Source organism: Hydra vulgaris, chromosome 05 (assembly GCF_038396675.1).
Source record: "Hydra vulgaris chromosome 05, alternate assembly HydraT2T_AEP".
NCBI lineage: Eukaryota > Metazoa > Cnidaria > Hydrozoa > Anthoathecata > Hydridae > Hydra > Hydra vulgaris.
This window is the reverse complement of record NC_088924.1, coordinates 21,181,412-21,200,000: the sequence shown is the minus strand read 5'-3', so window position 1 is coordinate 21,200,000 and position 18,589 is coordinate 21,181,412. Positions and strand designations below refer to the sequence as shown.

General features: G+C 29.1%; 1 protein-coding gene across 4 annotated transcripts in view; it reads left to right on the top strand.

Annotated features, from left to right (window-relative positions):
- Positions 1-18,589, top strand: part of LOC136080678 (A disintegrin and metalloproteinase with thrombospondin motifs adt-1-like) — a 204,058-nt gene that overhangs the window by 23,669 nt on the left and 161,800 nt on the right. For all 4 annotated transcript variants that reach the window (XM_065797640.1, XM_065797638.1, XM_065797642.1 and 1 more), the window contains exon 2: positions 10,726-10,759. In XM_065797640.1, the coding sequence (XP_065653712.1) occupies positions 10,726-10,759 (34 nt within the window). The remainder of the gene's footprint in view (positions 1-10,725; positions 10,760-18,589) is intronic.

Here is an 18,589-nt window from a genome sequence, read left to right as displayed (position 1 = left end):
AGCTTGAGCTTTCATTATCGACAACTTTATGCCTTTGACCATATTTGCTTCATTGTCCTAAATAACAGGCAATGTTTATTTTCTGGAAATATTCCAAAACTTTAGGCATTTTTCAAAACAGTCAACAATTTGTTCACCTGCATTTGAATGTTTTAAGATACAAATAAAGCATGTCTTTTATTGGTTTTTCGGATTTGTTGTGAAAAAACAAAGCAAAATTCCTAATAAGGACGCAGTAAGACCATTATGTGTGAAGCGTCTGCCTTTAAATAAAGTTAACAAAGTTTTCTCATTAAAACAATAACTTTGTCATTAAGTAGGCTGGTAATTTTGGCAGAAGCAGGCATTGAAAATTTAGAATGTAAATTTTTGAAAAATCTTTTTAAACTTGCATCGTCCACCAAGGTCACTGGATTACACGTTGCAATTAATGCAATTGCAGCCGTGGCGCAGCGGTTAGAGTGCTTGTTTTATAAGAAGGAGATCCAGGTTTGTGACGAGCTTTGGAAATATTTTCGCGTCATATTAAGGAAGGAACTTCCTGGTTAAATGCACTTCCGCGGTGCTCTGTGACAAGATCGTTAGGTCTTCTTGGGGCACCTAAATAACAAAAAAAAACAAAAAACTTAGCATTTGAATAAAGGAATTAAGTCGACTTTTATACTCAGTAAATTAGTTGGCAATGCGGTATTTCTACGATAAATGCATTGAAATGAAGTCTGGTTTTGTTTTAAGGAAGAATTAAGTTGGCCCACCTTTATCCGCTGCTTTTTTCCTTATCCCTGTATGCTTTTTTTCACTTAATTTCTTCAGTTTCGACACTTCCAGCTCCACATATACAGACTTATGGTTTCTCTCTAAAGGAAGCAAGTAAAAGATAAACAATTTTGTATAATTTTTTATTTGTATATTAATATTTTATTTATCTATTCATCAACCTATAAATAAGTTTGTATACTGAATATTTACAATAAAAGAATAAAATGAGTTGTTTGTTTCAAAATAAAAACAATTCTTTAAATAGATAAACAAACCTTTAAATTATTGATTTCTTTCTACACAACTTTGTATTGCATACTTTTTTACCATTATGTAAAACGAAACATACTGACATACATATTATTATTGAACTATACAATAACTATATTCAACTTAAGTAGGGACAACTTTGTTTTACTAAAATGATTATATATTAAATAATTTAATCTATTTTAAAACTAAAACGAAAATATTCGTTTTATAATAAATTTTTATTCAGTTTTTATTCAGTTTAAAAATTTACAACTCCTGCATTCGTCATTTTTTTTAACTAAGGGCAATTTTTTTTTGTTTTCGTGCACGAAAATATCACTGCTTTGCCCTTAAAAAATCACAGTTGTTTTTAGTTGTAAAGTTTTATAAAATATTATAAACTTTAATGTGCAAAGTTGAATAAAATCATAATATTTTTAATATTAATGTTTGATTTTTTTTAATATTTGACAATTTAACTATTTTTTCAATTGAGCAGAAAGGGGTACTTTAGTGCATTTAATTGTCTAAAACAATCCCACAATGAAAAAATAAAAAAAAAACTTTTTTTCATTCAAAAAAAGAACAAACAAAAAAATTCTTTGCAATCTTTCATGTCTTAAGGCTGCTTTTTCATTTTTGTTTGTTTGTTTTAGTAATGAATGGAAAAAAATTATTTTTATTCGAAAATATTTTTTATTTGCTTTCAAGAATATTTAGCGCTCAAGATGATATCATTTATTAAGTTAGTTATTAGACACTATAGACTAAAAAATTTCAAAATTTGGAAAAGGTGCTGGTTGAAACTTTTTTTTAATTCTCCATCAAATTTTAAATTTAGTACTTTGAAATTACTTTTTTACTTCAATACATATAAAGTTTAGTACCGAGTTATTTTAGGAATTTTTTTTCTCTATTCGTGTCTATGTTGTCTACCTATCATTGAACTGTATATGAAAAAAATAATAGTTACTATATATTAATTCAACAATAAAAATGCAAATAAATAAAAAAAATTGAATAATTAATATAAACGTTGCATCTTGTATTTAAAGTACGATAAAAAACCTGACTTCAAAAAACCACTTTTGCATTGTCATAAACATTTGTTAAACATTTGTTAAACCACGCGATGACGTCTAGTATTTTTACAGTAAGTAATAAATGGTAGGAAGTTGGTAATTATTATCTTAATTTTAGTTAATGATAGTTGCCAACTATGTCAGATTTAGTATAAATAACGCTGTTTTAATAATAAAAATATATTTAAAAAAGTTACAAAAAATGCGTTGAGTCGATCTTCCTTAGTCAATTAAAAACAAAGAAATATTCACAACGCAAAGTGACCACCTTGCCAGGACACTGGAATCTACTGAACACTCTACAAGCTATCAACTGACGCAAAGAATCAAAGATTACAATAGAATTTAAAATGCCTCCTAAGCAACGCGAAGATCCAATCGCTACACTATCAAGGAAGTTGCAACTAACATTAACAAAAGTTGAGCGACTTGGTCTGGAAGTACGCATATCATTGAACAATAAAGATATACACACACTAGAAAGATTAGAACCAACTATCAAAGCAAAACTGTTGGAGACATTTAACTTAATCCAAAACATAGAAGAATTTAAAAAAGACGAAGAAAACGCCGACAATGAAGAAACAGCGAAGCGGACTTCTGACCTCACTGGAAAAATACCGTATAGAAAGAGAAATTACAAAAAAATTACGAAAGCAAGAAACAACTAAAACCATGCACAGTGCACATACAAATGATTGTAGAGCAAAACTTCCCAGACTACAAATTTCAAAATTTGATGGGACTTTTCTGGATTGGGTGCGATTCCGGAAACAATTTAGCACAGAAATTGACAACACAAGCTATCCTCCAGTAACTAAATTATCATACTTACGTGAACTATTATCAAACACGCCAAAAGAGAAAATTTCTGGACCCCCTTTTAATGCAAATGGTTATGAAAAAGCGAAAATTATTCTAAATCAAAAATATGGAATCACTTCTAAAATTATACGCCAGCATGGTCGTGATATCATGGATCTTCCCTACATAAAAAATACCGACGTCAATCAAATACATAATTTTGACAGAAAATTAAATGTCAGCATAAACTCGTTGAAAACTTTAAACAATGGAGACAGCAGAAATGCTGGTACGCGAACCTCTCGACAAACTTGGCCCTGTTAAAGCTGATATTACTCAAACAGATCCAAAATGGCAGAAATGGGGCTTTGAATAGCTAATTGAAGCTTTACGTGAATATACGTTACAAAACCCAGAATCATCTATTGGACGACCATTAATAATATCAGAAAAGAAAATTCAAAACCCCACAATAATTGGGAGCACAAAAATAAAATGTAAAAACACTTCCAACATAAAGAAACTAGAAACATTGGCTGTATCTACTGCAGTTCGCAAAATCATCGCAGTCACGAATGTACGAAACTTAATTCAACACAGCAAAGGAAACAATATCTTAAAGAAAACCATCGCTGCTTCAACTGCACGTCAACAAACCACACAGCATCCAACTGTCGTAACAAATATTCTTGCTACCATTGTCAATGAAGGCATCATTCATCTATATGCACTGGGGTTAATAAAGACGAATCAAAAAAGGGTATCCTTATGACTGGATACGAAGGGCAAACTATTCATCCCACAGTTGTTGTGAACGTTGGAAAATATAAAGTGAGAGCACTCTTGGATACGGAAGCTGGTAGTTCGTATGCTTCATCTACACTAATCAAGTACCTAAAGTTAGAGCCAAATAATTGGGAATCAAAAAACATTGAAACAACGACTGGATCAGTGCATCAAAACCTTCCGTTGTTCTACACAACTCTATATTCAATAAACGGACGCAACAGCCTTGATATTAAATTCTACAAGTTAGAAAGGAAAGTGCTTACAGTACTACAAAATCCGAGAATATCCATCCTAAAAAGGAAATTCAAACACTTATAGAGTTTGCATTTTTATAATGAAGATGACTACGATGATCATAAAATTCATCTTATAATTGGTGCTGGTGATATTGCAAAAATAAAGTTGAAAGGTTTCAGCACTGGAAATGATGAAGAAGCTATTGCAGAAGAAACAATATTTGGATGGACGGTTATGGAACCAGGACAAAGCACCTCGGACTGTTTATATTTTACAAAGTCAACCAACGACTGTTTCAAAGAACTATATAGCTTGGATGTTCTTGGTCTAGAAGATCGAAGCGAAGGGAATCAAAATGAAGTATATGAAGAATTTAAAGAACAGCTACAACAAGACTCAAATGGTTTTTACCACACTGGATTACCATGGAAAAAGGAATGTTCAAAACTGGCATCTTATTCAGATGGGAGCATCTCAAGGTTGCATAGTTTACTAAGGTACCTAAAAAAGAATAATCTCATAAAGTATAACGCTATTATTCAAGAACAACTTAAGAATGGGATCATAATTGAGTATGCACCAAACAAACCAACTGGCAAGCGAATATTCTACATGCCTCATCGAGCAGTGATAAAAGAGGAATCCGAAGCAACCAAGCTAAGGATTGTTTTTGACGCGTCAGCTAAAGAGTACGGATCACTCTCACTTAACGACTGTTTACATATTGTTCCTCCATTGCAACACTTACTACTCAATGTTATTTTACAAAACAGATTGCAACCTGTTTGTCTTACTAGAGACATTAAAAAATCCTTTCTACAAATAAGATTTGATAATAAAGATCGTAATATTTTCCATTTCTATAGGATATCGGACTTGAAAAGTAAAGAAGTAATAACTCTAAGATTTACTCGAATCCCGTTTGGCTGTGCATCCAGTTCTTTTATTCTTGGAGGAGTAATCAAGCAACATTTATTGACATATGAAAAATATTATCCGCATAAAAAGAACGAAATTCAGATAATCAACAAGGGCATATATGTTGATGATATAATCACTGGGGGAGTGATTATATCATCAACATATATGCAAAGAGTGTTACAAAAAAATCTTGCATTGTTCTTTATACTTGCGCAACTTCAAGAGCAATCCATTTGGATCTACTAAAAACAATGGAAAATTTAGCAAGAAGCCCATGGTGGGGAGGTTTCTTTGAAAGAATGGTGGGGTTAGTAAAAAGATCATTACACAAAGCAGCTGGACGGATTCGTCTGACTTTCGAACGACTTAAAGATGTTTTGAAATGTATGAGATGTATTGAAAATACGTTGAATATCGACCATTAGGATATTTCGAGAACAATATTCAACTTCCGATATTAACACCAAACAAGATTTTATATAGGAAAGGTATTACGATCCCTTCCGAAAATGCAGAAGGTGACGATGATGAAGATTTTAATAACATAATGACTTCACGAGCAATGCGGTTATCACGAAATGCAAGAACTTAGCGTAGAAGATAATATAATCCGCGGTGCAAAATTAAGAACGGGAAATAATCAATTAGTGGAAAGACTGATTCAGATGCTTTATCCGTTGGAAATTTGCCAAGATCCTACTGAGATCAAGGAATTCCCAAATGATTCTAAACCTAGCGAAAACATATCAGCAGAGCAAACAAAAACTCTGAAGCAAAGACCTTCACGAATGGCGAAATTAAAAAAAAGGCTGAGGAACTTATTAAAATAACAGCACTTGATGAACATTTTGATGAGAACTTGTAGATATTCTTTACAAGCTGGGGGAGTGTGTCATAAACATTTGTTAAACCACGCGATGACGCCTAGTATTTTTACAGTAATTAATATATGGTAGGAAGTTGGTAATTATCATCTTAATTTTATTTACTGATAATTGCCAACTATGTCAGATTTAGTATAAATAACGCTGTTTTATTAATAAAAATATATAAAAACAAATTACAAAAAATGCGTTGAGTTGATCTTCCTTAGTCATTTAAAAACAAAGAAATATTCACAACAGTATTAGATTTTTCTCATTTAAAGTATAATAACTTGGAAATATTTTAGTTAGGGTGATAGTAACAAATCCCACTATCAAACATTATGTTTGTAGAGAATCACTCTCTAGATATTTGGTCGTGAAAATTCCCAGATTTCCCCTGCAAACCGGTTGCGGATAAGAACTGTCTTTTAACGGGCCGACAAAAACAAACGCCATATGAGAGTAATGAAAAAGTTAGTTTTTTGAAAAATTTAAAATGATTGATTTGTGATTCATCTTTAGAACTTCTTTTTAATTTGTGATAACAACTTTTTTTTTTAATTAAATTATCAATTTTCTTTTAAGTTCAACTTTTTACTTAACTATTATATTGTTATATAATCACAAACAAAGCTGTTTAATAACACTGGGCAACAAAAAAATATTTTTTTTTTGTATCTCAAGCAATTCTATTCAAATTATACTAATTTCGGGCTGAGAAAAAAGAATATGACAACGAAAATTTTTTATTAGCTCTAGTTTCTGAGATATACAATAGCAATTAATTTTTATTTCACTTAATTTGCAACAGAGCAATATGACATATAATTTACATATTCTAATAACATTTAAAGTACATTTGGTTTTTTTTTATTACAGATATATTCTAATAGTTTTAAACAAAGAAATCATGATCATCAAGTTAATAGGGTTAAAGATGCTTATGGGGTATCGTCACAAAATCGTGATCTTTTTGCTTTCCTTTTGTAAACTAGTTCTGGAGCATCCCTACACACAAATCAACAGTAATCTGCAAGCATGGCCTCATTTCAACGAACCTGATATCTTTTTTCCATTACAGAAATAACTTGGTGAAACCTTTCCCCATGTTCATCACTAACAGCTCTACAATTGGGGGGGGGGGGGGTGAAGAAGTCTAGATGTGAGTGGAGGAAATGAATCTTGAGGGACATGTTACATCCAAGTTGATGATATTTTTGCAGAAGTACTGCTACCAATTGAATGTAGTTATAATCTCGTTTGTTGCCTAAAAATCCACTAATCACTCCCTTAAGAGCTTCCCAAGTTTCTTTTTTGGGCGCCTTCAAAACTTCGTCAAATGCAGGATCCTTTATAAGATTTGTGGCCCAACAAAAATACCTTCTTTAACTTTTGCATCACTTATTTTTGGAAACTTATTTCTTAAATACCTAAAAGCATGTCCTTCTTTGTTCATACCTTTGACGAAATTTTTCATCAAACCCAACTTAATATGTAATGGTGGAAGAAGAACATCTTTTGGATCCACAAGTGGTTCAGCAATAACATTTTTTTCTTCTGTGTTGAGATTTCTTGCAGACCAGTCTTCTTTTATATAATGTGAACTTCTGTCTCTACTGTCCCACATACATAAAAAGCAGCAGTATTTAGTATACCCTAATTGCATTCCTAAAAGTATAGCAATGACTTTTAGATCACCACAAATTTTTCATTTGTGTTTATTGTAATTAATTGAGTTGAGGAGAACTTTTATGTTTATATAAGTCTCTTTCTTGTGAACTGCATGGCCAATAGGAAAAGAAGGAAGACGGTTTCCATTGTGCAGTAATACAGCTTTCAAGCTTAGCTTAGATGAGTCTATGAATAATCTCCATTCAATTGGATCATAGTTCAAATTAAGACAATGCATTAATCCAAAAACATCAATGCAAACAACAAGATTATTTTTTTTCTCAAAAAAAGAAAGCAGATTCTGCTGCCGTTTTCTGTAATGTGAAACCTTGACATCAAGTTGGAGAAGATTCCACTGCTTTAGTCTTGACCCTAGAAGTTCTGCCTTTTCCTGTGACAAGTCCAGATCTCGAACAAGATCACTTAATTCTGCTTGACTCAATCTGTGTGGCACAACATCTGTTAACACAAAATCAGGATCATCTGATGTGGAAGGCTTGTTTTCTTCTATTTCTACTTCATTTTCTGCTTCTAACTCACAACTTTGTGGTGGAGTAGGAACTGGTAAATTATCTGAATGATTTGTAAAATTTTGCACTAGTAAATAAAAAAAAAAAACTAAGAATAGATTAGACCAGAAACTTTAGCAAACACACATAACTAGTATCACAAGTTTTAAACACGAACAAAACATTTTGGATAGTCAAAAACAAAAATTTTTTATAAAAAAAAATGAAAATTTCTACCCTTGCAATGGTTGAATAAGCGATCGCGATTTACAAAATCTGGAAAAATATCTGGTCTTTAAAATTTTAGTTTATGCAAGCCGTTTACTTTGTTTTTAAGGAGCAAATTATTGTTAGCGAAAAAGTTATAAAAAACAAAACAAAGCAAAACAATAAACTTACGATTACAAATGTAATAACACTCCAGTCACTAACTGCATTATATAAGTAATAAAACTATAATAGTATTATTATTTTTATAAAGCACTTATAACTTTTAAAGTTCATTCATTGTTCAAACAACATTAGTAATTCCAAACTTTAATCAAAGTAAAAAAACATCTGAAAAAATGAAGTGGATAATTAAATATTATTAAAAACTTCATGAACTTCTACAATACATTTAAACAACTTTATAAAAACATACTTTATAAAAGGATTTAGCATTATGAAACGTTACGAACAGTCCGAAAAAACGCGCGCTAATTTAAAAATAAACCAATAAAAAGTTTTTTTTGGTTGATTTTAAAAATAACCACGCGCTTTTACGGACCATTAGAAGCTTTTTTCGTAATGCTAAACTTTTTATAAAGTGCGTTTTTATGAAGTTGTTTAAGTTTAATACGTTATAAATATTATTTAAATATCCACTCTATTTTTCTAGATGCTTTTCTACTTCAATTAAAAATTGGGATTATTTATGTTGTTTGAACTAAGAATGAATTATAAAAGTTATAAGTTCGTTGTAAAAGTATTACACTTATATAGTGTTATTACTTTTATAATGAAGTTACTAGAGTGTTATTACTTTTGTAGTCGTAAGTTTGTTATTTTATACTTTATAACTTTTTCGCTAACAAATTTAAGTTGATTCGCCCTTAAAAACAAAGTACACGGTTTTGCATAAACTAAAATTTTGAAGACCAGATATTTTTCCGGATTTTTCATTTCGCGATCACTTAATTCAACCCTTGCCTTGAGAGAAAATTTTTGCTTTTATTTCTTAAACTAGAGCTAATATGTCATTTTTAATGTCATTTTCGAATTCAGCAAATGGAAATGCATAAGAAATAACTAATTTTGGTTCCGATACAAAATCACTGTTGGGCAGTGTAATTACAGTGTTTTTAAACATGAGAATTCCCTTTTCTTTTTTTTTTAATTAAATATACATATTTTAAATATACCAAAAAAGTATTTTAAACTTTAAATGTATATTCACTTATTTTCTGTAAAGACTGCACTCAGTCGTAAATTTACGAAAAAAAAAAAAATTAATTGCTGAGCAAGGTGATTGCTCAGCTGATCGTTTAATTTGTTTACTGTTGTAGGTGGTTTCAATAATTAAAGAGGAAAGTTTATCAAGTACATTTTTTATAACAATATGGAATATTTATATAATTGTATTAAGTCAAATACGCTTTTTTTTTTATGACTTATTCTAAATGAAAGAGCAATCAATGTTAATCAACATTTTAGTTATCGAGTACTCGATAACTAAAATGTTGATTAACATTAATTGCTCGTTTATTTTAAACATAGCTTAAAAATGTTATTAACAGTTAGTTAAAAGATAAAATATATCAATACTAAAGAACTAAACATAAATTTAATATGAAATCAGAGATAATCACTTCAAATTTTGAATAAGATCAAAATACTTTATAATTAACCCCCAAAATACTTTATAACTACCCCGGGAACACGGGGTAAGATGGCGAATGGGGCAAGATGACTTTCCATAAAACAACTCAACAAAAAAACTTAAAAATGGGTGAAAACGAAATTGTATTTTCATCTTGTATTTTAAAACGCCAATTGGTTTTTTAAAATATTATTAACGCAATTTTATGCGCATAAGTTTACTTTTTGCGCTAAAAAAAAATACCTTGCTCCCGGTTATTCAAAACGAATGGTGTCCTTCAGGTAAAACTTTTTTTTTAATATTTTTTTGTGGAGCGTGTTTATTTTGTGTTACTTTAGTAAGAGTAGTAAGTATTTATCAAATTTTTATAAAATTGGAAGCAGAATTTGCAAAAAAAGTCATCTTGCCCTGGTCACGTGACCAGATAACAAATTTATGAACTTATTATTTTAAATTTTATTTCAAATTTTTTAACTTGCTAGTTAAAAATCAATGCAGGCAATGAATTATTATGGTATCATGAACACACTGACAAAGCATTATTGTTTGATGACTGATAGTTTTACAATAACTAAGGCTTTTCAAAACGTTCGCCATCTTGCCCCGTGTTCCCCTACATACATACATACATACATACATACATACATACATACATACATACATACATACATACATACATACATACATACATACATACATACATACATACATACATACATACATACATACATACATACATACATACATACATACATACATACATACATACATACATACATACATACATACATACATACATACATACATACATACATACATACATACATATATACATACATACATATGTACATACATACATACATACATACATATATACATACATACACACATAAATACATACATACACGCATACATACATAAAATTAAAGTTGAGATGTTATGATATATTTGTAATTAGAATTTATTTTTTATAGATCATTGTATCAGTATACTCTATGGAACAAACCAGTATGTTTTTTTTTCTTATTTACTTTTTTTTTTTAATGAAATTTTGACAATTTTCCTATAAAAATATTTAAGTAATGCAACGATTTAATTAATTTAAAAAAAAATAGATTGTTTTTGACTCTAGCAGTGCTGAGTCTTTTTACCATGGTATTTATAATATTAGTAATGTTTTTTTACGTATTATTGTAATTTTTTTTCTACCGAGATGTTAAAAAATAGGTAATTATTTTATATTTTGATCATTAGTATAAATAAGACAACGCAGGACCAAAAAATGCATACTTGTTGAACCCCAAAAGTTACTGAATAAAAAGGAGACTGTTATTCATTTAAGACAACTTTAATACTTAAGTTAGAGAAAAATGATTCAATAATTGCACAACTTTTCTAAACAGACCGTATAAAAGAAGTTTATGTTAAGGGCCAGTATCACAATCTTTATCAAAAACTTTTGATGTCTCAGGAGAAATAATCCTTTTGAATAATTAATTTTGAATCAAGTTCATTTAACTTTTTTCAAACAAATGGATATATACTTGATAATGATTCCGATCCCGACTTAAATTATTTTAGCGAAGCTGGTGCTCTTCAAAACTGCTTATACTTTTATATGAATGAAATGAAAGATTTTCTCCAGCGGGTTTTATTTAATGTTATTCATTTTAATATCAGAAGCTTAAAAAAAAATTTCGAAAATTTGTATGTTAACTTAAAGGAAACATATGTAATGTTTCCATTAGGCATTTTAGCATTATATGCATCACAGAGTCTTAGTGTAGCTCTGAAGATGTAAAATATTCAAATCTCCACCTTCTAGGTTTTTAATATAATTTTTTTAGCGCTTAAAACTAAAAAGCAAGGTGATTGTGTTCTTTTTTACATTAATGAATCCTTGCGGTTTAATAATAGGCCTGATTTAACTGTTTCTGATGGGGATAAAGAGGTTTTGACTATTGAAATTATAACCCAAAAATCTTAAAACATAATTTTAAGTTGTTGATATCGCCCACCATCTGGCGTAATAGAAAATTTTTATGAACTTTTGCAAAATGATATAATTAAAAAAGGTATACATGAAAAGAAATTCAACTACATAATTGGTGATTTTAACTTAAATTGCTTCGATTACCACGCTAACAACAACATTAAAAAATTTTATAATGATCTTTTTGAAAATGGAGCAATACTATTAATAAACAAACCTACTAGAATTACGCCATCATCAGCCTCATTATTAGACAATACTACATATATTTTTAACTTATCTATAAAAAAAGGCATAATTAAAAGTGACGTCTCAGATCACTTTCCAATATTTTCTATAAACGGAGACAACATAAAATTGTTCCATCAAAATAAACTTCTCATTAAACGACTTTTTATAGAAACAAAATTTATAGCATTCTAGGAACAATTATCTTTACTTCATTGGAATCACATTAATGATTCTAACGACGCTAATTAGTCTATAATTCGTTTTTAAAAACATTCTTTGAAGTATATGATCTTAATTTTCCGAAATATAAAATTTAAAAAAAAGAAAGATATAACGTCGCCACGGATTATAAAAGATTTCAAAAAATGTTCTAAAATCAAGCAAAAGTTGTATATTAAATACTTAAAAACAAAATCATTCAAAAATAAAACATTTTACAAGACTTATGTTAAAAAATTTGAATTTCAAAGAAAAATATTAAAAAAAAACTGTTACATAAATCTACTAGAAAAACATAAATAAAATTCAAAACACACATGGGAACTTTTTAGAGAAATTACAGGCAGTAAAAAATCAAAAACAGACTCTTTACCAAATGCCATCAAAATTAATGATAAAATTAATTAACTCATATGAAACCATAAAAAATGTTCTATATAAAGTATTTAAATGTTCAATTGATCAAGGAATTCCTCCTCTTTTTATTGATGGCGTTCTAATTAAGAGAGCAACATGTACAAACTTTTTAGTGGTTTCAATTGATGAAAATCTCACATGGAAAAAACATATCAAAAGCATTACCGGCAAAATTTCAAAAAGTGTAGGTATATTATATAAAGCAAGAAGCATGTTAAATAAACATATTTTAACTCAACTATACAACTCATTTATTCATTGCCACATAAACTATACGAATGCGGCTTGGGGTAGTGTTAATAAAAGTAAAGTTAGAACGTCTTCATTGCCAACAGAAACATGCTGCATTTAAAAGGAAATTAAAAAATATCATACTCTTTATTGAAAACATACTTATATATTTTTAAATTTATTTGTTTTGATTTTTTTATAATGATTTTACTAATTCTTATATAAAAAATATTTATTTGACTATATAATTACATACTTAAATTTTGTTTTGTTAATTTTATTTGTATCATGTTAATTTATACATTTCATACCTATCAAGTCTTGCATTTTAAGTATTTATATAAAACATTAATTTTTACTTTTAACTTTTGTTTTATAAACTTTCTTTGACTGCCTTATTTATTTTATACACATTACAAAATTATTTTAAGCACGTAACGATTGTAAGCGGTTCTTAATGACAAGATCATCTGATCTTCTGCCTGTCTCCGCGATCTTATTTTATATGCAACAAAATTTGTAATTTTTTATTTATATGCAATCTTCTTTCATTTATTTTATTGTAATAGTAGTTATAAAGAAGTAAAATAACAAAAAAAAAATTAAAAAAAAAAAAATCCTTATAACTTTTATCTTGAGCACAAAAAAACATTTTTGTTATAGCAGTTAACAAGTCAGCAGTAAAACGAGTGCATTGAATTATGTTTTGATTGATAGAGAGTAAGATTTTACACTCAAGGTGATAAATTATAACTTTACAAAAAGATTGAAAAATTCCTTATAGTATTTAAAAGAATGGCTTTATGTTAGTTTGAGAAATCAGAGCGATCTGCTGAAATTTTAAAATTAGAAACGCAAATGTCATTTTCCAGCAAGCAAGTAAACAAAATTCAGGTAAACACATATTGAATAATTTAGAGAATAATGTAGAGTGGTCTGAGCAAAACCATTTTTTAAAACTGTGACAGGAATATTGTCCAGACCAAATGTCGCAGAAAAGTTTATGCAAAAAATAACTCAACCAATAAAAGCAGTTGTGATTTGGATGTCTAAGAGCAGATAAGCATGTTTCTTTGGGGTGACAAAAAAAATCAGAGTTTGAATTCTAAATCTCAGATTTAAAAAGATGAAAGCTTGGAGAGAGCTCCAATGCATTGATTTAGAAGGAAAAAAAAGGAACAAAAATGTTTTTAGATAAAAAAAGGAACAGGGACATAAAAAAGAAATAACTTTGTGAAATGATGATTCAAACAAGATCAAGTTTGGTAAATGGATTTAGAAGTGAAAGCTTTTTTGAGCAGCGACCGTGATAACATTTGTAACAATAGAAAGACATGCAATTTTAGGACGATAGGATAGTTGGTAAAGCATTACAGGTAGAGTTGATCTATCTAAATTTACAATTTAATTTTAAACCTTATCTTGAAGAGAAAGATCATCAATAAAAGCAACAGCCTAATTGAAACCACAGTATTCCATGCATGGAAAAATAAGACAATAATGGAGGTAGAGAATAAAATTGTAAAACAAGGGAGGCGCAATAAAAAAAAAATCAAATGTGTTACACTTTATCGTGTAATATTTATGGTTTCCATGAGAGGTCAGTAGCAAATAAAAATCCGAGTAGATGTAAATTAGAGGACTCAGTCAGAATGTTGTCATGATCAAAATAGGAATATAAATAACATTAGGATAATTTTATTTAATTTAAAATTCACAAACCACTGCAAAGCCTTAAGCTAAAAAAGAGGGATCAGATTAAAAATTAACTGCCTGTTTTAATTTATTAAAATGTAATGAAAATTTGTTTAGACTGAAGAATATAGTTGTGTCATCAGCAAATAGAGCCACTTTATTTGTGAGAAAGATTATTAATATAGATGAAGAACAATACAGGATATAGTAATAATTAAGATATCATTTATCTATATATATCCCAGAAACAGCTAGAAATGAAGAAGAGCGTTGCCTTTCAAGGACAACCTTATTTTAGTGGTTAAAATAAAATGATCTAAAATCTTTCTTAATCTATATAAATATTGAAATCTTTCCTAGATGCGCAACATGAAGTAAGCTTGTGGAGAAGATCAACATGTAAGACTTCATTAAAAGCTGTAGAGAAATTTATGAAAGAAATATCTAATTAAAGTATTAGGGATTTGGATAACTTAAAGCAGGTTAATCTTTTTTTGGGACAGAAGAGGTAAGTTTATTTGATTCAGGCGAGGAATTAAAGAAACACTTCTTGTACAATAATGTTGTTTGTCCTTAAAGAGATAAAAAAAATTAGTTAGGCATTTATTAAATAATTTAAAGAGTATTGAAGGGTGTTCTAGAAAACACTTTTGTTAGTCTATGACAAGAACATTTTATAGATTACAAGCAGAGAAAAGCTTAAAAAAAATTGTATTAGTGACCAAAGTCAAAGCGAATGTCTTACAATCGACTAACCAGTTTAGCTATACTAGAGGAAAATGTTTCGCGAATAATTCTGCCTCATCCTTGGTAGAGATATTTGCATCAGAACATGATAAAATATAAAAAAGATGAGAGATAACATTTTTGACTTATTTTAGTTGATATAGCAGTTGAAGATTTTCTAGAATCTAATTTCTGAGATTAAATACAAGGTTAGAGGGTCAGACAACACCTTTATGCTATGATTTTTTACAACCAATAAAAAAAATATGTTCTCAAGATAGTTAAATAATAATTAAAATTAGAAATTTCAGCTGCACAAGGTTGTGAGAGCCATTGGGTATAATAAGGCTTCACTTAAAACTGACAAGTCTTCTGGATCTAGAGATTCAGAAAATTATGTAGGAGACACATTTATCAGCAAAAGGTCAAATTACATCATCTGATAAAAAGAATGAATTCATTTTAAATAACAGTTGCCAAATAAGGAGAAAACCATGAGGCAGAATAAAGTTTATTCAAAAACTAACAAAAAAGAATAACAGTTTTAAGCCTTATGCCTCAATCCAGGTGATTAATAAGAATTTTTGGCATGAAGAAAAAAGACATCAACCCAAGGACCATCACAATTAAATTACCGAAAAATCCTATTCAATGATTTTTACTACAGATGGAGTAAGCTCTGTGGAGAAAACCTTTAAATATAGCTGTTAAAACATTCGGATCGTGATTTGAATGCGGTTTAAAGAAGCCATTCAACCGCTGGCGTCAATAGTAACATTTTTATATAAACTATAGCGATTAAAAATTATTGTAATATTTTACAAGCTGATGATGCTGGTATCCATAACCCAGCAAAAGTTTCTTATATAATAATATTATTTGTATTGAGAGAAACTGTATTTCTTGATGTTTTAAAATAATATACTCTCATACAAGATGTCATCTTTCAAATATATATATATATATATATATATATATATATATATATATATATATATATATATATATATATATATATATATATATATATATAATATATATATATATATCTATGTAAATATACTTATATATATGTATATATATGTACTTAAATATATATGTATATATATAAATTATGTTAGTGTGTTCTACAAACAGAGTGCTCAGTGTTCTTAAAGAACAGAGTAAAAGTAAATTAGTAAAAACACTTATCTATTTTTTGCTTCCTTCAACACTGTGTTTTACCATTAGTAGGTTCATTAGGAAGAATCTGTTTATATAAGAAGAATCTATGTATATATATATATATATATATATATATATATATATATAAATATATATATATATGTATATATATATATATATATATATATATATAGATATATATATATATATATATATATATATATATATATATATAGATATATATATATGTATATATATATATATATATATATAAATATATGTATATATATATTTATACATATCTGTATAGATATATTTGTTGAATTTAATTAAGACGGCAGCGTGTAAACTATTTGTTTTAAATATATTTTTGATGTTATTATATACATACAATATGTCGATGACCTATGGCCATCAGCATCATCAAGTGTAATATTACACCTGATCATGCTGACCGCTATAGCTCTGCGAAAAATTGTAAATATATAATAAGATCAAAAATATATTTAAAACAAAAAGTTTATACGCTGCCGTCTTATTTAAATTCAACAAATATATATATATATATATATATATATATATATATATATATATATATATATATATATATATATATATATTAGTTTTTATTATTAGTATTAGTCGTATTATCTGTTGTTTTAAATTAGTTTATATATATGTATATATACGCTGCCGTCTTATTTAAATTCAACAAATATATATATATATATATATATATATATATATATATATATGTATATATATATATATATATATATGTATATATATATATATATATATATATATATATATATATATATAAATATATATATATAAACTAATTTAAAACATCATATAATGACACCAGTCAGTCACATGCGCATTATCAGAGGAGTGATCTAATTCTGTCAAACTCGTCATTAAAAAATATACAGAAGCACATTTGTGCACAGTGTTCACTCACATAACCCTAACACTCCGACATGCCTCTACTGTGTGTCAAACCTCCCTTTTCCTTGATGGCTCTCATCATCACTTGCTCTATGGCAAGGTTGGTTGACAATCCAGCCCAAACACTACTGCTCCGCCTAGCGCTGTGGAGACCTTTATTCATGAACTTATTGGACAGCCAAGGGTTATCTTCAGGCGTATGCAGCATTATTTGCAAATACTTGCGAGCTGACTTGGCATAATTACTATGTCCGGTGGCAGCAAATAAGTTCAACATACTGGCTACAGTTCTGAAATGAAGATCCCAGTCTCCTGTTCTCTCAACTCGTATGAAGCATTTGATTATTTCAATATACCTGCAATACTGAAGCCAATATTTTGTATTCCTGGATGTTTTGGTCGACTTCTCCTTCAACTCATCCACTAATCTGACTAATTTCTTAAGGCGGCTGATGCCTGCCATTGATCAACATTCATTTGTCTGCTTATTATGGCATTAAAAAAAACCTGCAGAGCCTCTAAATCTACCTCACTTAATTTACCAGCCAACTTCGTTACCATTATCTTTAGCCAACTCATCAAATTTATCAGAAATTTGATTGATTGATGGGTTAGGAATGGCATTGAAAAGTGTTATTTTGCATGTTTTCACAACCTTTATCAGTTACGACTTGCTGCGTTGCAGCAAAAATGTTTTAACAATCATAATGTTCATGGCAGAATCCAACATGTAATGACCACGTAATGCCCTTTTCACTGCTTTTCCAATCATCATTTGACTGACAGTATTAGGTCCGTAAGAGCACTGCAACAGTTCGCTGAGTCCAGAGTCATTCATGACATTGCCCAGGCTTTCCAAAAAACTCATAAGAATATGAAACGGACCAAGGCGACAAATAAATAGTAAGTTTCTTTATTTGAATTAAATTAATAGCTTTGAGCCATAACGAGTGATAGAATGTCACGCAAGGGGTCGGTGTGTGCATTTGTTGTGCCTGGTTTATGATGCACAGCAATGTTGAATACACACATGTCACGTCGTTTGGGTTCATATCTATGATAGGAAGCATATGTATTATTGCTTTTGTTGGAACTTCATTACATGTACCGATGTCAAGCATGAATCAAGACCAACCTACTTTTGTTTCATTAGAGAACAACCAACTAGCATGCCACAAAACATCCTCAGCAGTAGGTACTGGCTTTTTTAT